This window comes from Quercus suber, unplaced genomic scaffold, assembly GCF_002906115.3.
Source record: "Quercus suber isolate HL8 unplaced genomic scaffold, Cork oak 2.0 scaffold_231, whole genome shotgun sequence".
In the NCBI taxonomy this organism is placed as follows: domain Eukaryota; kingdom Viridiplantae; phylum Streptophyta; class Magnoliopsida; order Fagales; family Fagaceae; genus Quercus; species Quercus suber.
The window spans coordinates 268,762-295,222 of record NW_027069688.1 but is presented as its reverse complement, the minus strand read 5'-3'; the positions used below and the strand labels follow the sequence as shown (position 1 = coordinate 295,222).

The 26,461-nt window shown below is 38.6% G+C and overlaps 1 protein-coding gene across 1 annotated transcript; it reads right to left on the bottom strand.

Annotated features, from left to right (window-relative positions):
- Nucleotides 1-5,956: 5,956 nt before the first annotated feature.
- Nucleotides 5,957-8,789, bottom strand: LOC136070396 (uncharacterized). Its single transcript, XM_065780296.1, has 3 exons — nt 8,700-8,789; nt 6,775-8,649; nt 5,957-6,730 (listed from the first exon to the last, which is right to left on the bottom strand). Exons 1-3 carry the CDS (start codon nt 8,787-8,789, stop codon nt 5,957-5,959), a joined length of 2,739 nt encoding a protein of 912 aa, XP_065636368.1.
- Nucleotides 8,790-26,461: the final 17,672 nt, after the last annotated feature.

The following is a 26,461-nucleotide window of genomic DNA, read 5'->3' as shown; positions in this document are numbered from 1 at the left end:
AACCTTGTTTTAAACTTAAACAAATAGAATTATGACAAAATCTATACTAGTCTTCCTCTGAGTTACCCTCCAAGCTGTTTTCAACCTCCCTCGTGTTATTGATTGAGTTGTCCTCTTCATCTCTACTAGTACCATTCTTAAAAAAAAACAAAAAACAAAACAAAAATTAAACTTAATTCATACACTAGAATATTAACTTTTATAAAAATAATAACAAATAATGGTTAAAGAAAGTGCAAGAGAGATAGAGAGAATTCATGACATGCATTTCATTTATACTCACCCCCGAATCTCCATCCATCTATTTATCCACAATCTTTTTCCAAAAGAGTGTAGGAATGAACGAAGGATCATTCTTATAACAATCTTCTTTCTTTGTGTACTTCTTAAAAATAGGATTTTTAATGTGAAACATCCAATCAGAATAATAGCATTTCACCAATTGTACAAATTCTTTCTACACTTCCTCATCTTGTTGCTTATGCTTAAAATGTTGAGCTTTATAGCAAGCATATAGAGCTTCAAACTCAGATCTGGGGTATTCACTAAAAGTCATCCAAGGTCCATTCAGTTTTTGGTAAAAAAGAATAGTAATCTCTCGAGTAGCTTTTGGAGTGATGATTCCGCCTTTATTTTTACCTTCCCTTGCCATGTCTGCCTTTTTTTTATAAGCCCTTGCCATGTCTACCTACTATTAGTTAGTATTAATATGATGAAAGTATATAATATAAATATGTATTTCCAATACGATTGTGTTAAAGACATGACCCACTAGTGTAAAATGTCTTCCCCCCTAAATCGAGGGTTTTACATGGAGTCGCCACTTATTTAATTTAAAAGGGAAAATAAGAAAACCTCTAATAAAAAATAATACTTCTTTTGTATTAATGTATATTGCAATTTACATCAAATTTGTAACAAAAATTTACAATGCTTTTTTGTCCTAGATACAATCTAAAAAAGTAAATTACATTGCTTTATTCCCTAGTTACAATCTAAAAAATGTAAAATTACAAGAGCATAGTCTATAACCCTTGATCTTGGTTCAGAGGCTAATTTACGAGATGGGAAGGGATTAAGCACCCATCTCGCCCGGTAAAACCGGTCTCCTAGGTTAAGGTGGCCAATGTCATGTCATGTCAATCAAATACAAGCAATATGTCATATAAACATGGTAATTTGTAGAAATTGTAAACAAATATGTGCTAAGAGAATCAAACATAAAAAAGACACAAAAAATGAAACTTGTTAGATAACAATTTTAATGTAAAGAAAACATTAAAGTAATGGCATGTTCATCCAAGAAATCAATGTAAGCAAAGAACAATCTATCCTTTTTTTTTTTTTGGGTCTTAATTTTTGCCTAGTTGCCCTTTCGGGTTTTCAACCTAGCAGACTCTCTCACACTCAAAATTTTTTTTCTCTCCTTTTGCATAGACCGCCCTTTTGGGTTTTCAATCTATCTTTTTTCTTTTTTTTTTTTTTTTTTTTTACACATGATATTTCTTCAGCTGATCCAGGTTGGTTGGTTCCACAAACGAATTTCCGTCTAGGTCCACCAGTCTTGTCCCTCCTCCAGGGTAGATTTCTTTAATCATGAAGGGCCCAGACCAATTGGGTTTGAACTTCCCTCTTGGGTCATGTACTGGGCCCGTATTTCTTTGAGCACCAAATCTCCAACCTTAGTTCACGAGGACGGACTCTTTTGTTAAAAGACCTTCTTACTCTTCTTTGATAACCTTGATGATGATATATTGCCCTTAGACGCTTTTCATCAATCATGCATAATTGATCATACCGGTCTTGTATCCATTCAGCTTCTGGGATTTTTTCTTCCATAACAACTCTAAGTGACTGTATGCCAATTCTATAGGTAGCACTGCTTCCATGCCATATACAAGGAATATGGGGTTGACCCTGTAGAGTACGGATTGATGTACGAATCCCCACAATGCAAAGGGTAGCCTGAGGTGCCAATCCCTGTGGTTTTGGGCATTCTTCTTCAATATCTTCCCAATGTTTTTATTAGCAGCTTCAACTGCTCCATTTGTTTGTGGGCGATACGGGGAGGATTGTGATGCTTAATGCCATATTCTGTCAATAATTTGGAGGTCTCATCTCGAAAGTGTGATCCATTATCGGAGATGATCTCATAAGGTACTCCATACGGCATATGATGTTTGTTCTAATAAACTGCGCAACCTTCTTGGAATTCAAAACTTTATAAGATGCAGCTTCTTCCCATTTTGTGAAATAATCAATGGCTACCAAGATGTATTCATGACCATTACTAGCCTTTGGATTAATTTTTCCAATTATATCAATCCCCCATGTAGAAAAGGGCCAGGGAGAGCTTAAGCAATGTAACTGAACTGGTGGCATGTGCTTCAAATCTCCATGTATTTGACATTCATGGCATTTTCTGACATGAGCTGCACAATCAGCTTCCATGGTAGTCCAATAGTATCCCAGACGTAGAATTTTCCTTGATAACATGTGGGCATTCATATGTGGTCCGTACTCAGATTCATGCACTTCTTCTATGATACGTTGAGCTTCTTCTTTTGTTACACAAAGGAGATGGATTCCTTCTATGATCTTCTATACAACCTTTCTCCACAAATTATGTAATTAGTTGCCATGCGCCGAATCGCCATTCTGTCATTCTTTCAGCAGTGTCAGGGTAGGTCCCATGCTTGAGGAATTGAAATATATCTGCATACCATTCTTCTTCTTCCATTTCTTCTTCCAAGGCCAACAATATGATGGTTCATCCCTTTGCTCAATGATCAATGGATGGACCTCAGTTCCATCTGAAATTTCAATCATGGAAGCTAATGTAGCCAATGCATCAGCGAATTGGTTTTGTGTGCGGGGATGTATGATACTCAATTTTTTCGAATTTCTTTGATAATTCTTGAAGATGCTCATAGTAAGGTTGCAACCTTTCTTCTCTAATCTTCCACTTGTTCTGGATTTGCCTGATTATTAAAGCGGAGTCTCCGTAAACCTCTATTTCTTTGATGCCCAAACTGGTAGCGGCCTCAAGACCTTGTATGCAGGCCTCATATTCAGTAGCATTATTGGTTGCTGAAAAATTGAGCTTAATAGAGATTGGTATATGGGTTTCCATTGGTGAAACTAAAAGTACCCCTATTCCACTCCCATTTCTATTAGCAGCTCCATCAAAGTACATTCTCCACCTGACAGTCTCCATCACTAAAATATCTCATCTGGGAATTCATCCCTAGTCACTTCTGCTTCAAGAGGGGGACAGTTGGCAAGATGATCAGCAATAACTCGTCCTTTAATGGATTTCTGAGTAAATATTTAATGTCGAATTCTGACAATAATAGGACCCATTTTGCAATTCTTCCATCCTGGACCGGCTTTTCCATCAAATACTTAAGTGGATCCATGCGAGCTATCAAGAGGACTTGAAAAGATAACATGTAGTGTCTGAGTTTCTGAGCAGCCCAAACTAAAGCAACACACGTCTTCTCCAAAACTGAGTATTTCACTTCATATGTAGTCATCTTTTTGCTGATGTAGTAAATGGCATTCTCTTTTCTGGATTCCTCAAGTATGAGCTAGTAAAGCTCCCATTGCTGTATCTGTAGTGCTTAAATAAAGCAACAAAGGCTTGCCTTGCATGGGTGGCATAATATGGGAGGTTTCAGCAAATATTCCTTAATCTTTTCGAAAGCTTCTTGACACTGTTCGTTCCACTTAATGGGTACATCCTTCTTGAGCAATTTGAAAATGGGCTTCGCAGATAGTAGTCAATTGAGCTATAAATCGACTGATATATTGTATTCTTCCCAAGAATCCTCGAATTTCTTTCTCGGTCTTTGGCGGCTTCATTTCTGTAATTGCTTTAACTTTTTCGGGATCCACTTCTATTCCTCTGTTGCTAACCATAAATCCAAGCAGCTTTCCAAAGTTACTCCAAAAGTGCATTTCTTGGGATTCAGTCGGAGCTTGTAAGCTTGATTCTTTCAAAAAACTTCCTCAAGGCTGACATATGGTCCCCACGGTTTTTAGACTTGACTATCATATCATCCACATAAACTTCTACCTCTTTATGTATCATATCATGCAACAATGTTGTAGCAGCACGTTGGTAGGTGGCCCCAGCATTCTTAAGGCCGAATGGCATGACTTTGTAGCAGTATGTTCCCCATGGGGTGATGAACGAAGTCTTCTCCATATCTCCGGTGCCATCTTGATCTGATTGTATCCAGAAAAACCATCCATGAAGGATAAGAGTGCATGTCCTGCAGTATTGTCCACAAGGACGTCTATATGGGGTAGGGGGAAATCATCTTTCGGGCTGGCTTTGTTGAGGTCCCTGAAGTCGACACACATTCTAACCTTGCCATCCTTCTTCGGTACTGGAACGACATTAGCTAGCCATTCTGGATAATTAACAACTTGGAGGAAACCGGCATTATATTGTTTTTCCACTTCTTCTTTGATCTTCAATGTCCATTCTGGTTTCATTCTTCTTAACTTTTGCTTGACTGGCTTGATGGTGGGATCAGTCGGAATATGATGTTGCACTATGTCAGTGTCGATGCCAGGCATGTCTTCGTATGACCATGCAAAAATCTCCTCATATTCTTGAAGAAGGATAACCAATTCATTCTTTTCTTTAAGATTTAAAGTGTTACCAATTTGTATCATTTTTTGTTCATCTTCAGAGCCTAAATTAATGGATTGAATTTCTTCCTTGATGGGCTTTACATGCCCTTGTTCTTCATTTGTTTCGAAGCCTTTACTTGACATTTCATTATTTATTTCAGAAATAAAAATATTCAAAGCAAGCAAGTAAGCTGAATCAGAGATCATCTTATTATCATTGAAAGAGTTGACAACAGTCTCAATAGTAGAGAAATTGACAGGAATAGGAGTACTAGTTGAAACAGACTCAATAGGGATACTGATTTTAGTGGACTCAAAGAACTTGGTCTCTTTTTGGTGATCTTCAACTGGACAGCTTCCTTCCCAAGTCCAATTCTTTAGCTCTGAGATGATATTGGTTATGGCAGGAACTTCTTTGTAAGCTTCTCCAGATCTCAGCATATAAATTTCATCTATCTCCATCAGGTCATCCCTAGAATACTCACTGGATATATCCATATAGTCTGCACCCTCCTCCGGGTGTGGATTAACAGCTTCTTCTTCCTCTGAGTCTTGGATGGTGAGTTTCTTGAAATCATGAAACATGATTTGCTTCTCCAACAATGCACATCTATCGCGAGGATTGTCTTCTTCATCTGTGTATGGGGTTAATGACCCAAATTCAGAATGTGGATATCCATACAATGAATTATTTCCCTCTGAATAAATCGAATCATCATCCTCAACAATTCTTATTTCCGTGCCAGTATGCTCCCAGTCTTCACTATGCGTTGAAACTTCTTCATTATCAAAGAAATCATGATCTTCATCCTCTGTTAAACAACGTTCTTCAGAGGAATAATCTTCATCATCGTCCCCTTCATAGTCTTCATCTTCACGATAATGGGTATAAGGAGTAGTGTTTTCCGGAAGCCATGAATAAGATGTAGGAACATCGAGAAATGTATTTAGCTCTTCACGATAATGGGTATAAGGAGTAGTGTTTTCCGAAGGCCAGGAATAAGATGTAGGAACATCGAGGGATGTATTTAGCTCTCCTTCGTCAGAAATAATCTCATTCTCATAAACCGTATGAATTTCATCAAGAGTGGTTCTCCTTGTCTCTCCAATGTTTACAAGTTCGAAGTCCGAGTCTTCCCATGACCTATCATCATCTTCCATGAGAAATTGATCCATGTCAATTCCTCCCACAAGCTCTTCAAGATCTTCATAATCATTCTGAAAGACTTCCCAATTATTCATTGCAGTCGTGGGAGTCCAAATCAGTGGTACTTCACCATCCCCATTTCCTTCCCCCATGTTGAAAATAATGTCACTTGCCATATTGGGATAGACGAAGTTGCAGGTGCCTCAAGGTTCTGGAAACATGGGAGTAAAGTTGGACCTCCCCTTCCTTGACAAACTTTCCATTAAGAGTAGGAGTGTAAGGCTTCAAAGTAGGAGGCTCATATGATAACCCTTTCGCCTTTGCTTTAGAACGGGCTATTTTCTTCAATCCTTCTTCTAATAAATCATCATCAGTGGGTTTGTATCCTAACCCAAATGGTGGTATTGTAGTAGCACAGCTAGCAAAATTCGGTTGGCCCTGATTATTCTTTCCTAGGCCCAAGCCTGGGAAATAATCCATCTTCCTCATCATGGATACCACTTTGTCATTGCTATATGGATCAAAATCCATAGGAATGCATTCTTCTATAGCTTCTTCTGACCATGATATGGCTTGAACTTCTTCAATGTCAAATCCAGACAAAGCTAGGTCTTCTTCTACTTGGATTCCGTGCACCAAACTCTGAGTATTAGACTTATCCCCATGTATGGTAATGATTGACTCCTTGTATGGGAATCGAACTTTCTGATATAATGAGGAAGGAACAGCTTTTGCAGTGTGGATCCATGGCCGGCCCAACAACAAGTTGAAACAAGCTGAGATGTCCAATACTTGAAAATGTACTTTCTGAACTGTAGGGCCAATCGTTATCTCAAGTGTAACATTCCCCAGTACTTCTCTTCGGGTATTGTCATAGGCCTCACATATTGATTGGATGGCCCAAAATCCTCCATATTTAGGCCCAAGCAACTTGCAGTCCTTAAGGGGCAAACATTTAATGCACTACCATCATCAACCAGTACCATTGGCACCCTCTTGCCATGGGTGTCAATTGTAATGTGAAGGGGGTCATTGTGTGAATACCCCTTATCTGAAATATCCTTATCAGAAAAAGAAATAGTGGGCTCAGTCCTTATTACTCCAATCATGGCATTAAGGGCTTCAGGAGTTATGGTAGTTGGAACTTGGATCTTGTTTAGGAGGTTCAGCAAAGCTTGACGATGATGATAAGAGGCAGTGAGCAAACCCCATAGAGAAATATTAGCTTGAGTCTTCTGTAGCTGCTTGAGAACAAGATCATCTTCTAGTTGTAATTGGGTGGGCCTAGATGGCCTGTTTAGTGCTTCTACCGGATCATCTGCTTCCAAGTAAGATGGCTTAAAGTGTTTGCCACCTCGAGTAAGGTGAGCTATTCCAGTGGCTTTGTAAAGGTTGGGCTTTTTGTGGGGAGTATGTGTTTGTCTTTCTGGGAATGTGGGCTTTTGTGAAGTGAGTTTGAAGAATGAGGTGGGCTCTTTTTGTGGGGAAGTGGCCTTTTCAGGGAAAGAGATTGATTCTTTTGGTGAGGATTTTGGTGAGGCTTGATTTGATGATGTGGGCTTTTCTTGTTCATCCCAAATATCAATTCTAGGTTTAGGAAGCGGTAGTTCCTTGATCATAAGTTCTTCCCATATCAAGGTGTTGCAACTTGGGATGTCTTGGATCATAGCTAATAACTCCTCTTGTGTCTTGCTTTCTTCTTCAATTAAGCAATTAATCTTTGGGCCTTGCCCCACAGCATGATTAGGGAGTGGGTTTGTGGTGATGTTGGGTCGAGCTGGTGGAGATATAATCTCTTGATCAATCAAATCTTGGATAGAGTTCTTGAGCGCATAGCATTGATCAGTAGCATGCCCGGGTGTCTGATGAAATGCACACCTCTTGCTATTATCAAACCACTTCGGCAAGGGATTTGGTATCGGCTTGGGATCAAGAGGTCTGAGGAGATCCTTCTCTCTAAGCTTCTCAAAAACTTTACTGAGCGGCATATGTAATTCATGGTATTGCCTCCTGGGCCTTCCTTGTGGAGCTTGGGCCAACGGGGGTGAAGCTACTAACTGAAAAGGAGACTGTTTGCTTATGGCAGATATCTCTGGCACTTTTGAGCTTGATGGAGCAAAAGACCTCTTGGGCCTTGTTACTTCTTCTCCCTTAAGGGTGCCAGTGTTGATAGCGTCTTCAATCTGAGTCCCAGCAGCAATCAAGGCCTTGAAACTAGGGAAATACTGGGCAAAAAGATACTTGTTGTAGGCTGGGAGAAGATTCTTCACAACCATGTTCAACTGCTCCTCCTCGTTGGGCCTAACAGTCATTTGGGCTGCCTTAGCCCTCCACCTTGTGATGAATGCAGAAAAAGACTCCTTAGAGTCTTGCTTGGTTGTCTCAAGGTCTCTTCGAGTAACATCCACTTCAGTATTGTACTTGTACTGTTTATAAAACTCACGACCAATATCTTCCCAATTACGAGTTCGAGAATCATCCAAATTTAGGAACCAACGCAAAGCGGCCCCCGTGAGTGTGTTTTGAAACATCTGGGCCATTAGCTCTTCACTAGCCCCTAAAGGTTGCAATGCCCTCATATACATTTTCAGATGGGCTTTTGGGCAGCCCGTGCCATCAAACTTGTCCAATGTTGGCATCTTAAACTTTGGTGGGGCTCTTGCTTGAGGAAAAAGCGAAAATGAATGTAGATCCATAGCTTCTTCAACCCTTCTAGATCTCTGGAGGAGTTTTTCCATTTGGTCCATTCGTTCAATCATCTTCTTCTCATTTTCAGTCAAACCCAAGCGATGACTTTCTTCAGAATTCAGCGATTCATTCAGGGCACTAGAAGGTGTATGAGAGTTCTTATTCCCTATCTGTTGGATCAAAGTTTGGATGTCTTTTGGAGTTGGGCTTGTCCAGCTACCATGATGTTGAGTAATTCTTGAGTGGTGAGAGGTGGTTGTTCATGATCATTCATGTTTTGATCCTCATGGTTGTTGTTCTCGTGGGCCATTTCTGAAGTGAATGAATTTGGTGAAGAAATGATTATGTCTTCTTGAGTTAAACTTGTAAGGGAACTTTGGAATGGACTTGTAGGAGGATTAGGAAATAAGCTTTGAGAAGGGCTTGAGGACTATATAGGGAATTATAGTGGAAGAGTGGATTTGAGAATTGTAGGTGTGGGCTTGTGTTTGGGCTTGCGGGTTCAAGAATTACTATAGGATTGGGACCTTGGTTTGAATTTGCTGAATCCAAACTTCTCTGTATTGAACTTCCTTGTACGAGATTTCTCGAGCTGGGCTTTCAACTGTTCTCTCAGACCATGATAATCTTTTCAATCGACCTTCACCATCTCTAGACCAAGTCCTTCCCTATACCCAAAAGTTGGACAATTTTTAGTTTCTTATTAAGTTCGGGCCTTATTGAAAATAAACAAACAACGGCCAAACACATGCATATGATGTTGTGCATTTTATGGGATTGACCTAAAGATTAGTTCTATGGCTTCTTACATGAAGGTAGAAGGTAGGCTAATAGGTTCCCCAAAAGCTAGGACGTTGTACCTCCCAACTTGTGACGTATGAACGCCGCGTTGGTCCAAACGGTAGAGTTTGTCCTTTACGAAACGCAAGAAAGATCAAGCGAGTCTTAGGCGATGGGGTGGTAGGTTCACCACTGGGTACACGAATCCAGGAGGACCGCGATCCATGGCTACAATTACCGTGGTTTCCGGGCAACGAACACAATTCATATCCAATTCCAATATGCAAGTGATGTTATGGCAAGCAAATATGACATATTATTAAAAGCAATAAACAAACAAATGACATGGTTGGCCACCATAACCTAAACTAGAGTCTAGCCTTCAACATCCCCAGTGGAGTCGCCACATTTGTTGAATTTTCTCTTGAAAATTTTGATATTATTATCAAAATTTGTGTTTGTGAAAACTTGTTGAGCATTCTTGGAATGATCATGTCTTTTGGAAATTTGATAAAAACCTTGTTGGGTTTTGTTGAAAATGAAAAATTTCAAGTTTTCTTGCCAAAATAAAAAAAGTTATGAATTTTTTGAAAATCCTGTTGGTCTTTCTGAGAACGTTTTTCGTGTCTTTCAAAAAACTTTGTCAAACCCTTGAGCCTGAGATGCAAGAGACTCCTTAGTTGAATCTTGTGTGATGTAGGCCTGAAGCGGTTGTTGAATGCCAAAATGGATGAGAGGTTTTTGCTCAATTCTTGTAAAGATGAAAATTTTCCTTTCTCAAGCTTGTTAGAAACTAGTCAATTTGAACCAATGCCCCTAGCAGCTTGCATGAAAACTAATGGGCCAATAAAAAAAGCATGCAAATGGGCCAATGCCCCCTGTTACGTAAAAAAAATTTTTTACAAAAAAAAATTCAATTGCAAGGCCCCTATATTGAAAATAAAAAGCATGCAAATGGGCCAATACCCTCAGTTACGTAAATTAAAAAAATTTTAAAAAAAACAATAAAAGTCAAGTGCAATGCCCCTATATTAAAAATAAAAAGCATGCAAATGGGTCAATACCCTCAGTTACGTAAAAGAGTAATGCTCCTAGTTTGAAACTTCACTAATACATATATTTTTTGGCGATAAAGCTTCGCTTATCTTCTGTTGGCGTTGAAACTTGCAACTCCAATCTTCAAGATGATCTTCTCCCCTTATTGGATATATGATAAACTTTCAAAAGCAATTATCACTATATAAGACTTGGAGTTCTAGAGATTATATAATGCTCTACCAACAAGATCAAACAAGCAAACAACTCAAACAATGGCCCGAACTGCCCCTTTTTCTTCTCATTCCAATACATGGCATCGGTCTGATTCAATCCTCACCCTTTTGAATAAATGGGTAGATGGCATGGACAAAACTGATTGTATAAACTTCCAAGCTTTTGGGTTGAAAGGTCTCTTAGCCTTAAAGCGTGTGAAACTTGATTGGGAATTCCTCATGGCTGCCAGTCGATTCTGGGATGCGAAAGACCATGTGTTTCGATTCCACCTCGCTGAATTGTGTCCCATAGTTGAAGAATTCACAGCAATCCTAGGTTGTGACATAGACACACCTCCGGCAGTACCGTCTTGCGAGCCGAAATACCAAACTAGGCTTTCTTCATTGATGAGGACTCCGTTGAAAGAAGTTGTTCCGCTCATGGATGGTCAATGGGTGGATGTTCAAAAAATGATTGATAAGTTCATGTCAATGGAGGTCAGGACTCTCCATCAAAGTTGAAGCAAATGTTTTGCACTGGCTTTTTGTCTTCTGAATGAGTTTTGCTATTTACCGGTGATCATGGCTTTGCCAATGTAAGAGTGGCTGATATAGCTCCTGAGGCAGCTAATGAGAAGAATATCGTTCCCATTGTTCTTGCTGAAACTTTTCATGGTCTGGACGCTCTATCCAACCAAGAAACTGTGCTATTCCATGGAAGCCCTCTACTCCTTCAGATCTGGCTTATGGATCACTTATCTTTGGTGCTACCTCCCACAATGTCTCCCTATGGACCGGAGCATTATCGTGGTCGTTCTTTGAAGAGAACTGGTTGTGTCACTGAACAAGACTGGATTAAGCACCTGAAAGAGAGGTCTAGTGCATCTATCCTTTGGCATTGCTCTTGTTGGGGGTGCCAAAACTCGAAGCTACGATCATCCGGATGGGACCATTTGTTTCTGATGGGCTTGAGAAAGGCTTCTTTCTATAAAGGTGATAGGCTATTAAGACAATTTGATTTAGAACCAAAAGTTCTTGGAGAAGCTCGTGAGTTTGGAATGGTACATGCAACATCAACTACAATTACCATTTATGAGAAGGGGCTGATAAATGCAGATAGAGCTGGGAATTCTTATAGGTGGGCTGGACTTTTGAAGAATAACCATGCTTATTTAGCTTGGTTGGCTGAAGAAGTGTATGACCAAGAAGAAATTTTGAGGAAGAAAAGGCGGCCTTTTTTGAAAACTTCTAAAGAAGGATCAAGGAAGAGAAAGAGAAACAACTAAACTCCAAACTGATTAGGATTTGTCTTACTTTTAAATAAATTTATCTTGAATAAAAAAATGTCAATTTAGGCTTCGATTTAGGATTGTTTTTCATTTCCAATGTATTAGGACTCTTTGATGAATAAAGATGTTGCATTTTGGCTTTTGCTTTATTTTCTTTGGAAAATGAATGAATAATTTATTATAATGACCAAACCAATGTGGTTGCCTACGTACCCTCTTAAAGAAGGATCAGGTCATTACGTAGTTCAAAAAAAAAAATTTTGTCTTAACTTTTGCCTAGGCCGCCCTTTTAGGTTTTCAACCTAGCAGACTCTCTCACGCTCAAATTTTTTATCTCTCCTTTTGCATAGACCGCCCTTTCGGGTTGTCAATCTATCCTTTTTTTTTTTTGTGGGTCTTAATTTTTGCCTAGATTGCCCTTTCGGGTTTTCAACCTAGCAGACTCTCTCACACTCAAATTTTTTTTGTCTCTCCTTTTGCATAGACCGCCCTTTTGGGTTTTCAATCTATCATTTTTCTTTTTTTTTTTATTTTCTTTTTTTTACACATGATATTTCTTCAGCTGATCCAGGTTGGTTGGTTCCACAAACGAATTTCCGTCTAGGTCCACCAGTCTTGTCCCTCCTCCAGGGTAGATTTCTTTAACCATGAAGGGCCCAGACCAATTGGGTTTGAACTTCCCTCTTGGGTCATGTACTAGGGCCCGTATTTCTTTGAGCACCAAATCTCTAACCTTGAGTTCACGAGGACGGACTCTTTTTTTAAAAGACTTTTTTACTCTTCTTTGATAACCTTGATGATGATATATTGCCCTCAGACGCTTTTCATCAATCATGCATAATTGATCATACCGGTCTTGTATCCATTCAGCTTCTGGGATTTTTTCTTCCATAACAACTCTAAGTGACTGTATTGCCAATTCTATAGGTAGCACTGCTTCCATGCCATATAACAAGGAATATGGGGTTGACCCTGTAGACGTACGGATGGATGTACGACATCCCCACAATGCAAAGGGTAGCCTGAGGTGCCAATCCCTGTGGTTTTGGGCATTCTTCTTCAATATCTTCCCAATGTTTTTATTAGCAGCTTCAACTGCTCCATTTGTTTGTGGGCGATACGGGGAGGATCTGTGATGTTTAATGCCATATTCTGTCAATAATTTGGAGGTCTCATCTCGAAAGTGTGATCCATTATCGGAGATGATCTCATAAGGTACTCCATACCGACATATGATGTTTGTTCTAATAAACTGCGCAACCTTCTTGGAATTCAAAACTTTATAAGATGCAGCTTCTTCCCATTTTGTGAAATAATCAATGGCTACCAAGATGTATTTATGACCATTACTAGCCTTTGGATTAATTTTTCCAATTACATCAATCCCCCATGTAGAAAAGGGCCAGGGAGAGCTTAAGCAATGTAACTGAACTGGTGGCATGTGCTTCAAATCCCCATGTATTTGATATTCATGGCATTTTCTGACATGAGCTGCACAATCAGCTTCCATGGTAGTCCAATAGTATCCGAGACGTAGAATTTTCCTTGATAACATGTGGGCATTCATATGTGGTCCGTACTCAGATTCATGCACTTCTTCTATGATACGTTGAGCTTCTTCTTTTGTTACACAAAGGAGACGGATTCCTTCATATGATATTTTATACAACCTTTCTCCACAAATTATGTAATTAGTTGCCATGCGCTGAATCGCCATTCTGTCATTCTTGTCAGCAGTGTCAGGGTAGGTCCCATGCTTGAGGTATTGAAATATATCTGCATACCATTCTTCTTCTTCCATTTCTTCTTCCAAGGCCCAACAATATGATGGTTCATCCCTTTGCTCAATGATCAATGGATGGACCTCAGTTCCATATGAAATTTCAATCATGGAAGCTAATGTAGCCAATGCATCAGCGAATTGGTTTTGTGTGCAGGGGATGTAGTGATACTCAATTTTTTCGAATTTCTTTGATAATTCTTGAAGATGCTCATAGTAAGGTTGCAACCTTTCTTCTCTAATCTTCCACTTGTTCTGGATTTGCCTGATTATTAAAGCGGAGTCTCCGTAAACCTCTATTTCTTTGATGCCCAAACTGGTAGCGGCCTCAAGACCTTGTATGCAGGCCTCATATTCGGTAGCATTATTGGTTGCTGAAAAATTGAGCTTAATAGAGATTGATATATGGGTTTCCATTGGTGAAACTAAAAGTACCCCTATTCCACTCCCATTTCTATTAGCAGCTCCATCAAAGTACATTCTCCACCTGATAGTCTCCATCACTAAAATATCTTCATCTAGGAATTCATCCCTAGTCACTTCTGCTTCAAGAGGGGATAGTTGGCAAGATTATCAGCAATAACTCGTCCTTTAATGGATTTCTGAGTAAAATATTTAATGTCAAATTCTGACAACAATAGAACCCATTTCGCAATTCTTCCATCCTGGACCGGCTTTTCCATCAAATACTTAAGTGGATCCATGCAAGCTATCAAGAGCACTTGAAAAGATAACATGTAGTGTCTGAGTTTTTGAGCAGCCCAAACTAAAGCAATACACGTCTTCTCCAAAACTGAGTATTTCACTTCATATGTAGTCATCTTTTTGCTGATGTAGTAAATGGCATTCTCTTTTCTGGATTCCTCGAAGTACTGAGCTAGTAAAGCTCCCATTGCTGTATCTATAGTGCTTAAATAAAGCAACAAAGGCTCGCCTTGCATGGGTGGCATCAATATGGGAGGTTTCAGCAAATATTCCTTAATCTTTTCGAAAGCTTCTTGACGCTGTTCGTTCCACTTAATGGGTACATCCTTCTTGAGCAATTTGAAAATGGGCTTGCAGATAGTAGTCAATTGAGCTATAAATCGACTGGTATATTGTGTTCTTCCCAAGAATCCTCGAATTTCTTTCTCGGTCTTTGGTGGCTTCATTTCTGTAATTGCTTTAACTTTTTCGGGATCCACTTCTATTCCTCTGTTGCTAACCATAAATCCGAGCAGCTTTCCAAAAGTTACTCCAAAAGTGCACTTCTTGGGATTCAGTCGAAGCTTGTAATGTTTGATTCTTTCAAAAAACTTCCTCAAGGTTGACATATGGTCCCCACGGTTTTTAGACTTGACTATCATATCATCCACATAAACTTCTACCTTTTTATGTATCATATCATGCAACAATGTTGTAACAGAACGTTGGTAGGTGGCCCCAGCATTCTTAAGGCCGAATGGCATGACTTTGTAGCAATATGTTCCCCAAGGGGTGATGAATGAAGTCTTCTCCATATCTTCCGGTGCCATCTTGATCTGATTGTATCTAGAAAAACCATCCATGAAGGATAAGAGTGCATGTCCTGCAGTATTATCCACAAGGACGTCTATATGGGGTTGGGGGAATCATCTTTCGGGCTGGCTTTGTTGAGGTCCCTGAAGTTGGCACACATTCTAACCTTGCCATCCTTCTTCGGTACTGGAACAACATTAGCTAGCCATTCTGGATAATTAACAACTTGGAGGAAATCGGCATTATATTCTTTTTCCACTTCTTCTTTGATCTTTAATGTCCATTCTGGTTTCATTCTTCTTAACTTTTGCTTGATTGGCTTGATGGTGGGATCAGTTGGAATATGATGTTACACTATATCAGTGTCGATGCCATGCATGTATTCGTATGACCATGCAAAAATCTCCTCATATTCTTGAAGAAGGATAACCAATTCATTCTTTTCTTTAAGATTTAAAGTGTTACCAATTTGTATCATTTTTTGTTCATCTTCAAAGCCTAAATTAATGGATTGGATTTCTTCCTTGATGGGCTTTACATGCCCTTGTTCTTCATTTGTTTTGAAGCCATTACTTGACATTTCATTATTTATTTCAGAAATAAAAGTATTCAAAGCAAGCAAGTAAGCTGAATTAGAGATCATCTTGTTATCATTGAAAGAGTTGACAACAGTCTCAATAGTAGAGAAATTGACAGGAATAGGAGTACTAGTTGAAACAGACTCAATAGGGATAATGATTTTAGTGGACTCAAAGATCTTGGTCTCTTTTTGGAGATCTTCAACTAGGTAGCTTCCTTCCCAGGTCCAATTCTTTAGCTCTGAGATGATAGTGGTTATGGCAGGAACTTCTTTGCAAGCTTCTCCAGATCTCAGCATATAAATTTCATCTATCTCCATCAGGTCATCCCTAGAATACTCACTGGATATATCCATATAGTCTGCATCCTCCTCCTGGTGTGGATTAATAGGTTCTTCTTCCTCTGAGTCTTGGATGGTGAGTTTCTTGAAATCATGAAACATGATTTGCTTCTCCAACAATGCGCATCTATCGCGAGGATTGTCTTCTTCATCTATGTATGGGGTTAATGACCCAAATTCAGAATGTGGATATCCATACAATGAATTATTTCCCTCTGAATAAATTGAATCATCATCCTCAACAATTCTTATTTCCATGCCAGTATGCTCCCAGTCTTCACTATGTGTCGAACCTTCTTCATTATTAAAGAAATCATGATCTTCATCCTCTGTTAAACAATGTTCTTTAGAGGAATAATCTTCATCATCGTCCCCTTCATAGTCTTCATCTTCACGATAATGGGTATAAGGAGTAGTGTTTTCCGGAAGCCATGAATAAGATGTAGGAACATCAAGGAATGTATTTAGCTCTTCACGATAATGGGTATAAGAAGTAGTGTTTTCCGGAGGCCAGGAATAAGATGTAGGAACATCGAGGAATGTATTTAGCTCTCCTTCGTTAGAAATAATCTCATTCTCATCAACCATATGAATTTCATCAAGAGTGGTTCTCCTTGTCTCTCCAATGTTTACAAGTTCGAAGTCCGAGTCTTCCATGACCTAACATCATCTTCCATGAGAAATTGATCCATGTCAATTCCACAAGCTCTTCAAGATCTTCATAATCATTTTGAAAGACTTCCCAATTATTCATTGCAGTTGTGGGAGTCCAAATCAGTGGTACTTCACCATCCCCATTTCCTTCCCCCATGTTGAAATTAATGTCACCCAATAAAGTTGCCATAGCAAGGTTCTGGAAACATGGAGTAAAGTTGGACCTCCCCTTCCTTGACAAACTTTCCATTAAGGGTAGGAGTGAAGGCTTTAAAGTAGAAGGCTCATATGATAACCCTTTCGCCTTTGCTTTAAAACGGGCTATTTTCTTCAATTTTTCTTCTAATAAATCATCATCGGTGGGTTTGTATCCTAACCCAAATGGTGGTATGGTAGTAGCACAGCTAGCGAAATTTGGTTGGCCCTGAATATTCTTTCCTAGGCCTAAGCTTGGGAAATAATCCATCTTCCTCATCATGGATACCACTTTGTCATTACTATATGGATCAAAATCCATAGGAATGCATTCTTCTATAGCTTCTTCTAACCATGATATGGCTTGAACTTCTTCAATGTCAAATCCAAACAAAGCTAGGTCTTCTTCTACTTGGATTCCATGCACTAAACTCTGAGTATTAGACTTATCCCCATGTATGGTAATGATTGACTCTTTGTATGGGAATCTAACTTTCTGATATAATGAGGAAGGAATAGCTTTTGTAGTGTGGATCCATGGCCGGCCCAACAACAAGTTAAAACAAGTTGAGATGTCCAAAACTTGAAAATGTACTTTTTGAATTGTAGGGCCAATCGTTATCTTAAGTGTAACATTCCCCAGTACTTCTCTTCGGGTATTGTCATAGGGCCTCACATATTGATTGGATGGCCCAAAATCCTCCATATTTAGGCCCAAGCAACTTGCAGTCTTTAGGGGGCAAACATTTAATGCACTACCATCATCAACCAGTACCATTGGCACCCTCTTGCCATGTGTGTCAATTGTAATGTGAAGGGGGTCATTGTGTGAATACCCCTTATCTGAAATATCCTTATCAGAAAAAGAAACAGTGGGCTCAGTCCTTATTACTCCAATCATGGCATTAAGGGCTTCAACAGTTATGGTAGTTGGAACTTGGATCTTGTTTAGGAGGTTCAGCAAAGCTTGACGATGATGATAAAAGGCAGAGAGCAAACCCCATAGAGAAATATTAGCTTGAGTCTTCTGTAACTGTTTGAGAACAAGATCATCTTCTAGCTGTAACTGGGTGGGCCTAGATGGCCTGTTCAGTGCTTCTACCGGATCATCTGCTTCCAAGTAAGATGGCTTAAAGTGTTTGCCACCTCGAGTAAGGTGAGCTATTCCAATGGCTTTGTAAAGGTTGGGCTTTTTGTGGGGAGTATGTGTTTGTCTTTCTGGGAATGTGGGCTTTTGTGAAGTGAGTTTGAAGAATGAGGTGGGCTCTTTTTGTGAGGAAGTGGCCTTTTTAGGGAAAGAGATTGATTCTTTTGGTGAGGGTTTTGGTGAGGCTTGATTTGATGATGTGGGCTTTTCTTGTTCATTCCAAATATCAACTCTAGGTTTAGGAAGCGGTAATTCCTTGATCATAAGTTCTTCCCATATCAAGGTGTTGCAACTTGGGATGTCTTGGATCATGGCTAATAACTCCTCTTGTGTCTTGCTTTCTTCTTCAATTAAGCAATTAATCTTTGGGCCTTGCCCAACAGCATGATTAGGGAGTGGGTTTGTGGTGATGTTGGGTCGAGCTGGTGGAGATATAATCTCTTGATTAATCAAATCTTGGATAGAGTTCTTGAGCACATAGCATTAATCAGTAGCATGCCCTGGCGTCTGATGAAATGCACACCTCTTGTTATTATCAAACCACTTCGGCAAGGGATTTGGTATCGTCTTGGGATCAAGAGGTCTGAGGAGATCCTTCTCTCTAAGTTTCTCAAAAACTTTACTGAGTGGCATATGCAATTCATGGTATTGCCTCTTGGGCCTTCCTTGTGGAGCTTGGGCCAATGGGGGTGAAGCTACTAACTGAAAAGGAGATTGTTTGCTTATGGCAGATATCTTTGGCACTTTTGAGCTTGATGGAGCAAAAGACCTCTTAGGCCTTGTTACTTCTTCTCCCTTAAGGGTGCTAGTGTTGATAGCGTCTTCAATCCGAGTCCCAGCAGCAATCAAGGCCTTGAAACTAGGGAAATACTGGGCAAAAAGATACTTGTTGTAGGCTGGGAGAAGATTCTTCACAACCATGTTCAACTGCTCATTGTCGTTAGGCCTAACAGTCATTTAGGCTGCCTTAGCCCTCCACCTTGTGATGAATGCAGAAAAAGACTCCTTAGAGTCTTGCTTGGTTGTCTCAAGGTCTCTTCGAGTAACATCAACTTCAGTATTGTACTTGTACTGTTTATAAAACTCACGACCAATATCTTCCCAATTACGAGTTCGAGAATCATCCAAATTTAGGAACCAACGCAAAGTAGCCCCCGTGAGTGTGTTTTGAAACATCTGGGCCATTAGCTCTTCACTAGCCCCTAAGGGTTGCAATGCCCTCATATACATTTTCAGACAGGCTTTTGGGCAGCCCGTGCCATCAAACTTGTCCAATGCTAGCATCTTAAACTTTGGTAGGGCTCTTGCTTGAGGAAAAAGCGAAAGTGAATGTAGATCCATAGCTTCTTCAACCCTTCTAGATCTCAGGAAGAGTTTTTCCGTTTGGTCCATTCGTTCAATCATCTTCTTCTCATTTTCAGTCAACCCCAAGCGATGACTTTCTTCAGAATTTAGCGATTCATTCAGGGCACTAGAAGGTTCATGACAGTTCTTATTCCCTATCTGTTGGATCAATGTTTGGATGTCTTCTTGGAGTTAGGCTTGTCCAGCTACCATGATGTTGAGTAATTCTTGAGTGGTGAGAGGTGGTTGTTCATGATCATTCATGTTTCGATCCTCATGGTTGTTGTTCTCGTGGGCCATTTCTGAAGTGAATGAATTTGGTGAAGAAATGATTATGTCTTCTTGAGTTAAACTTGTAAGGGAACTTTGGAATGGACTTGTAGGAGGATTAGGAAATAAGCTTTGAGAAGGACTTAAAGGAGTATATAGGGAATTATAGTGGAAGAGTGGATTTGAGAATTGTAGGTGTGGGCTTGTGTTTGGGCTTGCGGGTTCAAGAATTACTATAGGACTGGGACCTTGGTTTGAATTTGCTGAATCCAAACTTCTCTGTATTGAACTTCCTTGTACTGAGATTTCTTCAGCAGGACTTTCAACTGTTCTCTTAGACCATGATAATCTTTTCAATTAACCTTCACCATCTCTAGACCAAGTCCTTCCCTATACCCAAAAGTTGGACAATTTTTAGTTTCTTATTAAGTTCGGGCCTTATTGAAAAAAAACAAACAACGGCCAAACACATGCATATGATGTTGTGCATTTTATGGGATTGACCTAAAGATTAGTTCTACGGCTTCTTACATGAAGGTAGAAGGTAGGCTAATAGGTTCCCCAAAAGCTAGGACGTTGTACCTCCCAACTTGTGACGTATGAACGCCGCGTTGGTCCAAACAGGAGAGTTTGTCCTTTACGAAACGCAAGAAAGATCAAGCGAGTCTTAGGCGATAGGGTGGTAGGTTCACCACTGGGTACACGAATCCAGGAGGACCGCGATCCATGGCTACAATTACCGTGGTTTCCGGGCAATGAACACAATTCATATCCAATTCCAATTATGCAAGTGATGTTATGGCAAGCAAATATGACATATTATTAAAAGCAATAAACAAACAAATGACATGGTTGGCCACCATAACCTAAACTAGAGTCTAGCCTTCAACATCTCCAGTGGAGTCGCCACTGTAAAATGTACTCCCCTCTAGATCGAGGGTTTTACATGGAGTCGCCACTTATTTAATTTAAAAGGGAAAATAAGAAAACCTTTAATAAAAAATAATACTTCTTTTGTATTAATGTATATTGCAATTTACATCAAATTTGTAACAAAAATTTACAATGCTTTCTTGTCCTAGATACAATCTAAGAAAAGTAAATTACATTGCTTTGTCTCCTAGTTACAATCTAAAAAATGTAAAATTACAAGAGCATAGTCTATAACCCTTGATCTTGGTTCAGAGGCTAATTTACGAGATGGGAAGGGATTAAGCACCCATGTCACCCAGTAAAACCGGTCTCCTAGGTTAAGGTGGCCAATGTCATGTCATGTCAAACAAATACAAACAATATGTCATATAAACATGGTAATTTGTAGGAATTGTAAACAAATATGTGTTAAGAGAATCAGACATAAAAAAGACACAAAAAAATAAAACTTGTTAGATAACAATTTTAATGTAAAGAAAACATTAAAGTAATGGTATGTTCATCCAAGAAATCAATGTAAGCAAAGAACTCCTAGCTTAGACATGTTTATCTAAGCATGTGAGAAAAAGAAAACAATGTTGTCATGTTATTTGTTATCAACATAATTGCAAAGAGAACCAAATAAAAATAAAACATTTGAGCATATTTGATCATCTAAACAATTATGAAAATAAGTAAAGGAAAATCCCTAGACATTTTTATCTAGAGAAACTCAAAATACTTAGACATGTTCGTTCAAGCATTTTTTTTTTAAAAAAGTAAACAATTACCTAGACATGTTCATCTAAGTATTGAAGAGAAAGTTGTGTTTTAGCCTAGAAGTGCTCATCTAAGCATTCAAGAGAAAAATTGTGTATTAGCCTAGAAATGTTCATCTAAGCATGTAAAAAGAATAACAATGAGACATATAGGCATGTTCATCCAAGCTTATCATAAAAGAAACAAATAATGACTTGTTAAACATTTATTCAAGCATGTGTAGAAAGTTAAGAATATAATTAACTACTTACCAGCATAGAACATAAATTAAAAAAAGGGGGAAGTGATCACTTAAAGGGCTAGGGAGAAAGTAAGGAATTACTAAACTACAATCAAAGTAGGAACAATGATTGCACAACAGCTTTTCTTTTCTGCTTTCTCACTAGCTCTCTAGAGGGAATTTGGGGTCCAGAGAATGACAGAGGTCTTCTCTATTTATAGGGGAAGGGATGGTTTAGCTTTAAAGCTAAGCTTTTAGCTTTCTTCTGAAGCTAAGGAGGGAGATAGCCTGTTTAAATGAGCTGGGACGGATTTGGTGTTGATCCCCTTTTGAATTTTGAAAGGAAGTTGAAGATGATGCTGTACCTGCTTCGTATTTTGGCTCTAACTTTCCGCTCAAAATTCCAATCGATTCAAGATTGGTGTTTTTTGAAAGGAAATTCAATTATCTACAACTTTTTCAGAAATAGATAAAACCAAATTCCAACTTTTTCTATAACAAAAATGCATTTCAAATTGCTGCTGAAAAAAGTAACGTCTTTTGAGCATTTTTGAAAATTTTCACAGGATGTATCTGTTTCTCTATCCACTTTATTTTTCAAAAAAACTTTCTTCTGAAACTAAGGGAAGGGATAAGCCTATTAGATGAGCCTGAAAAGATTTGAGTTTGATCCCCATTTGAAATTTCGAAAGATGATTGAAGATGATATTGAATTTATATTATCTTCTGCACCTGTTTCGTATTTTGGCCATAAATTTATGCTCAAAATTCCAATTGATTCAGAATTAATGTTTTTGGAAAGAAATTTAATTCTCTACCACTTTTATAGAAATAGAGAAAACCGAATTTCAACTTTTTCTGGGCCAAAAATGCGATTCAATTTGCTGCTGAAGATAATGACGGTTTTTGAGCATTTTTCTTTTTTTTTTTTTGAATTTTTCATGGATCCTTTCTCCAATTATTTTTTAAAAGAGCAGATAAGATGCCGTAAAAAACATATATATATATATATATATATATATATATATTTAAATGAAATAAAATGAAATCCAATAANCCCTTCCCTTAGTTCCAGAAGAAAGTTTTTTGAAAAATAAAGTGGATAGAAACAGATACATCCTGTGAAATTTTCAAAAACGCTCAAAAGACGTTACTTTTTTTAGCAGCAATTTTAAATGCATTTTGGTCTGGAAAACGTTGGAATTTGGTTTTATCTATCTCTGAAAAAGTTGTAGATAATTGAATTTCCTTTCAAAAAACACCAATCTTAAATCGATTGGAATTTTGAGCGGAAAGTTAGAGCCAAAATACGAAGCGGGTGCAGCATCATTTCAACTTCCTTTTCAAAATTCAAAAGGGGATCAACACCAGCTCCGTCCCAGCTCATTTAAACAGGCTATCTCCCTCCTTAGCTTCAGAAGAAAGCTAAAAACTTAGCTTTAAACCTAAGCCATCCCTTCCCCTATAAATAGAGAAGACCTCTGTCATTCTCTGGACCCCAATTCCCTCTAGAGAGCTAGTGAGAGAGCAGAAAAAAAAAAACTGTTGTGCAGCCATTGTTCCTACTTTGGTTGTAGTTTAGTAATTCCTTGCTTTCTCCCTAGCCCTTTAAGTGATCACTTCCCCTCTTTTTTAATTTATGTTCTATGCTGGTAAGTATTTAATTATATTCTTAACTTTCTGGATAAGCCTATTAGATGAGTCTGAAAAGATTTGAGTTTGATCCCCATTTGAAATTTCGAAAGATGATTGAAGATGATATTGAATTTATATTATCTTCTGCACCTGTTTCGTATTTTGGCCATAAATTTATGCTCAAAATTCCAATTGATTCGGAATTAATGTTTTTGGAAAGGAAATTTAATTCTCTACAACTTTTATAGAAATAGAGAAAACCGAATTTCAACTTTTTCTGGGCCAAAAATGCGATTCAATTTGCTGCTGAAGATAATGACGGTTTTTGAGCATTTTTCCTCTTTTTTTTTTCTTTTTTTTTTTGAATTTTTCATGAATCCTTTCTCCAATTCTTTTTTAAAAGAGCAGATAAGATGCCGTAAAAACATATATTTTTTTTTAAATGAAATAAAACGAAATCCAATCAAAAATTACACTTAATTGATTTTAAATTAATTCTTGTGAGAACCAATCAAAATTAAGTGTTTAAAATAGGACGTGATCAGGCCCATCGTGTAAGTGAACCATGATCATTGAAAATTGTTTGTATGATAACTTTTGATCAGGTGATCCGATCAAAACCCATGACATACCATTATGATCGTTAGAACATCAAGATTTGTTTTGTATCACAAATTTGAAGATCTACCAGTTGGTTAAATGGAAGTTGTAAAATAAGGTGTCTACAAAAGTAAATACACAAAAACATGTTAAACAAAACAAATCATAAAACTAGACTGACTCAACAAAAATGCAACACACATAAGCAATGCAACAAACAAGAAAAGCAAGAAGGGAAAAGAAAGTGATGAAATCACTTAGAGTCCTTTTTCTTCCACACCTTGGAAGAACCTTTCCTTTGATTGAATCCTTGAACAGACGGTGAGGGGGAAGAATTGAAACCATTCAAGTTCGAAAGGAACATGAGGGCTTTCAGAAGATCTTTAAGAGGAGCAAGAGAAGATTGAAGCTAATTTTGGCTTCTAGATGCTATTATGCCGTTACTCTGTTAAGTGGCTAGCCACTTATAGCAATTAGGTCGAGTATGACCGGTAGCTCCATAATGATGACAGAGATGCTGCTTCTTTTGTTTAGGTTTTTGAGAGTTAGCCTTCTTAGTCCTAGAGTTTTTAGCATCTTTCTTATCTTGATTAGGGGTTGCTCCTAAGATTGATTTACCCTTGTCTAAGTTCTCACTAGCTAATTCAGTTTTAACATCAGTGTTCTCAATTTCAGTGTTATTAGCAGGAGAAACAAAAACAGTATTACTAGTAGAAGCAGTATTAGAGAAAGAAAGACCATACCCTAAGCCTGTTCGATCCGAAGCAGTTTTCTGATTGCTCAGCATCTCATCAAGCTTTGCACTTGAAGTCCTTTCCAATTGAGCTCTAACTTGAAACAGCTCAGCTTCAAGCTTCTTGGTCTTATCAGCCAAAATGTTGTTCTTAAACCTCAGTGCTCCAATAGTTTGATTCGCCTCATCAACCTTTGTGGACAACTCTTCACGATCAAGTTCCACATCACTGAATCCGTGAATCTTTGACAATAGTTTGATTCGCCTCATCTTTAGTGTCCTTCTTCCCTTTGTCTGGGTTCTTAAACTGAGAAGAACTGGATTATCTGCGGTCCTTGTCGAAGTTCCTCCCATTAGCATTCTTCATAAACTTCTTAAACTGCCTTGTAATGTAGGACTTCATCTTAGAATCTTCATCATCGGAAGACTCATCTGTATCACTGCTCTTTGCCTTCAAAACCATGCTCTTGCCTTTACTAGTTTTGCCAATCCTAGATAGTCCTAGCTCATAGGTTTGCAAGTTTCCAACCAACTCAGTCAAAGGAATTTTGTCAATGTCCTTTGATTCTTCTATTTCCGTAATCTTAGCATGGAATCTCTCAGATAGAGATCTGAGCACATTCCTTACAACCTTGGGTTCAAGGATGGTTCCTCCAAGATTGAAGGCTGAGTTCACTATGTCCTTTAGCTTGGCATAGAACTCATCAAACGACTCATCCTCCTCCATCTTAATTTCTTCAAAGCTTGTAGTGAGCCTCTGAAGCCTTGAATCTTTGACAACCTTTGTTCCTTCATAGGTTGTCTGGAGGATGGTCCAAGCCTCCTTAGCAGTTTCAGTTGAGGTTATCTTCTTGAACTCCTCATTGGTGACTGCGCTAAATAGGGCATTTAACGCTCTGCTGTTGAAGTTAGCCGCCTTGATCTTTGCGTCATCCCAATCGGTCGGTTCTTCTTTTGGCTTGGTTCAGCCAATTTCTACAGCCTACCACACATTCTCATCTAAATACTGCAAGAAAGCTCTCATGCGTACTTTCCAGTATGCATAGTTAGTGCCATCAAATAATGGAGGTATAATTAATGACTGTCCTCTATTCATGACAAGTAGGGGTCAATGGATCAACACAGCAAAGATTAAACCTAATCAAAGTGTGCCTACTCTAATACCATTTGATAGGCCACAATCTGAATGACCCATTGTGATTAAACCAATTAATTAATTAGCTAAGTTATTAATTAATCAATTTAGCATACAAATATGTGGAAGCACAAACAAATCACCAAATAACTAAATATGCAGCGAAAATTAAATGACACGGTGATTTGTTTACAAATGGGGAAAAACCTTGCGGCAAACCCCACCGGGTGATTTTCAGATCACCACTCCCGAAACCCCACTATTATCAAATCAAGCGGTTACAAGTAAAGGAATCCCAAGTACCTTACCAACCTACGATTGAACCCTTACCCCAATACCCAATTGGACTTGATCTGTAGCAACAGTTCCCACCTTTGATGCACGGCTCCCAAGTATGTGACTAACCAATGCGCGGATCCCAGTATGCGACTTCAAAAACACCAACTTAAGGAAGAAAGGTTGGCTGCAAAGTTCTTCAGTTCATCCTACACGATGAAGATCAGGAAGATGCTTGGTCACAAAACCCTATGGTGCAAATACACAACAACTTCTTCAGAGAAGATGAACTAGGTCAAGAATTTCGTCTTTTGATCACAATTTGCTTGAACAGAGATTGCTCAATGAGTTTGCAACTTGTGACATACTTGACGGCTCTTAAAACAATCTTTTTATATGTTTAAGGTTTGGAGAAAAGAAGTCCCAAAAACATATTCACGAATCCCAAGAAAATCAGATAAGAAAATCTAAAATTTTAAATCTCGACAGATAGCAGGTGTCGAGGTAGCTATCGAACAAGTGTCGAGCTTTAATGAAATTGCACTTTAGCTTGCTTTTTCTTGGAC

What these genes read in the sequence shown, in the direction of transcription:
- LOC136070396 (XM_065780296.1), bottom strand. Translation starts at nt 8,789, where the DNA reads ATGGCCCACGAGAACAACAACCATGAGGATCAAAACATGAATGATCAT. An exon ending in AAGAATTACTCAACATCATG is followed by an intron (nt 8,650 to 8,699) that starts GTAGCTGGACAA and finishes TTGATCCAACAG; the next exon opens with ATAGGGAATAAGAACTCTCA. An exon ending in ATGGCAAGAGGGTGCCAATG is followed by an intron (nt 6,731 to 6,774) that starts GTACTGGTTGAT and finishes TTGCCCCTTAAG; the next exon opens with GACTGCAAGTTGCTTGGGCC.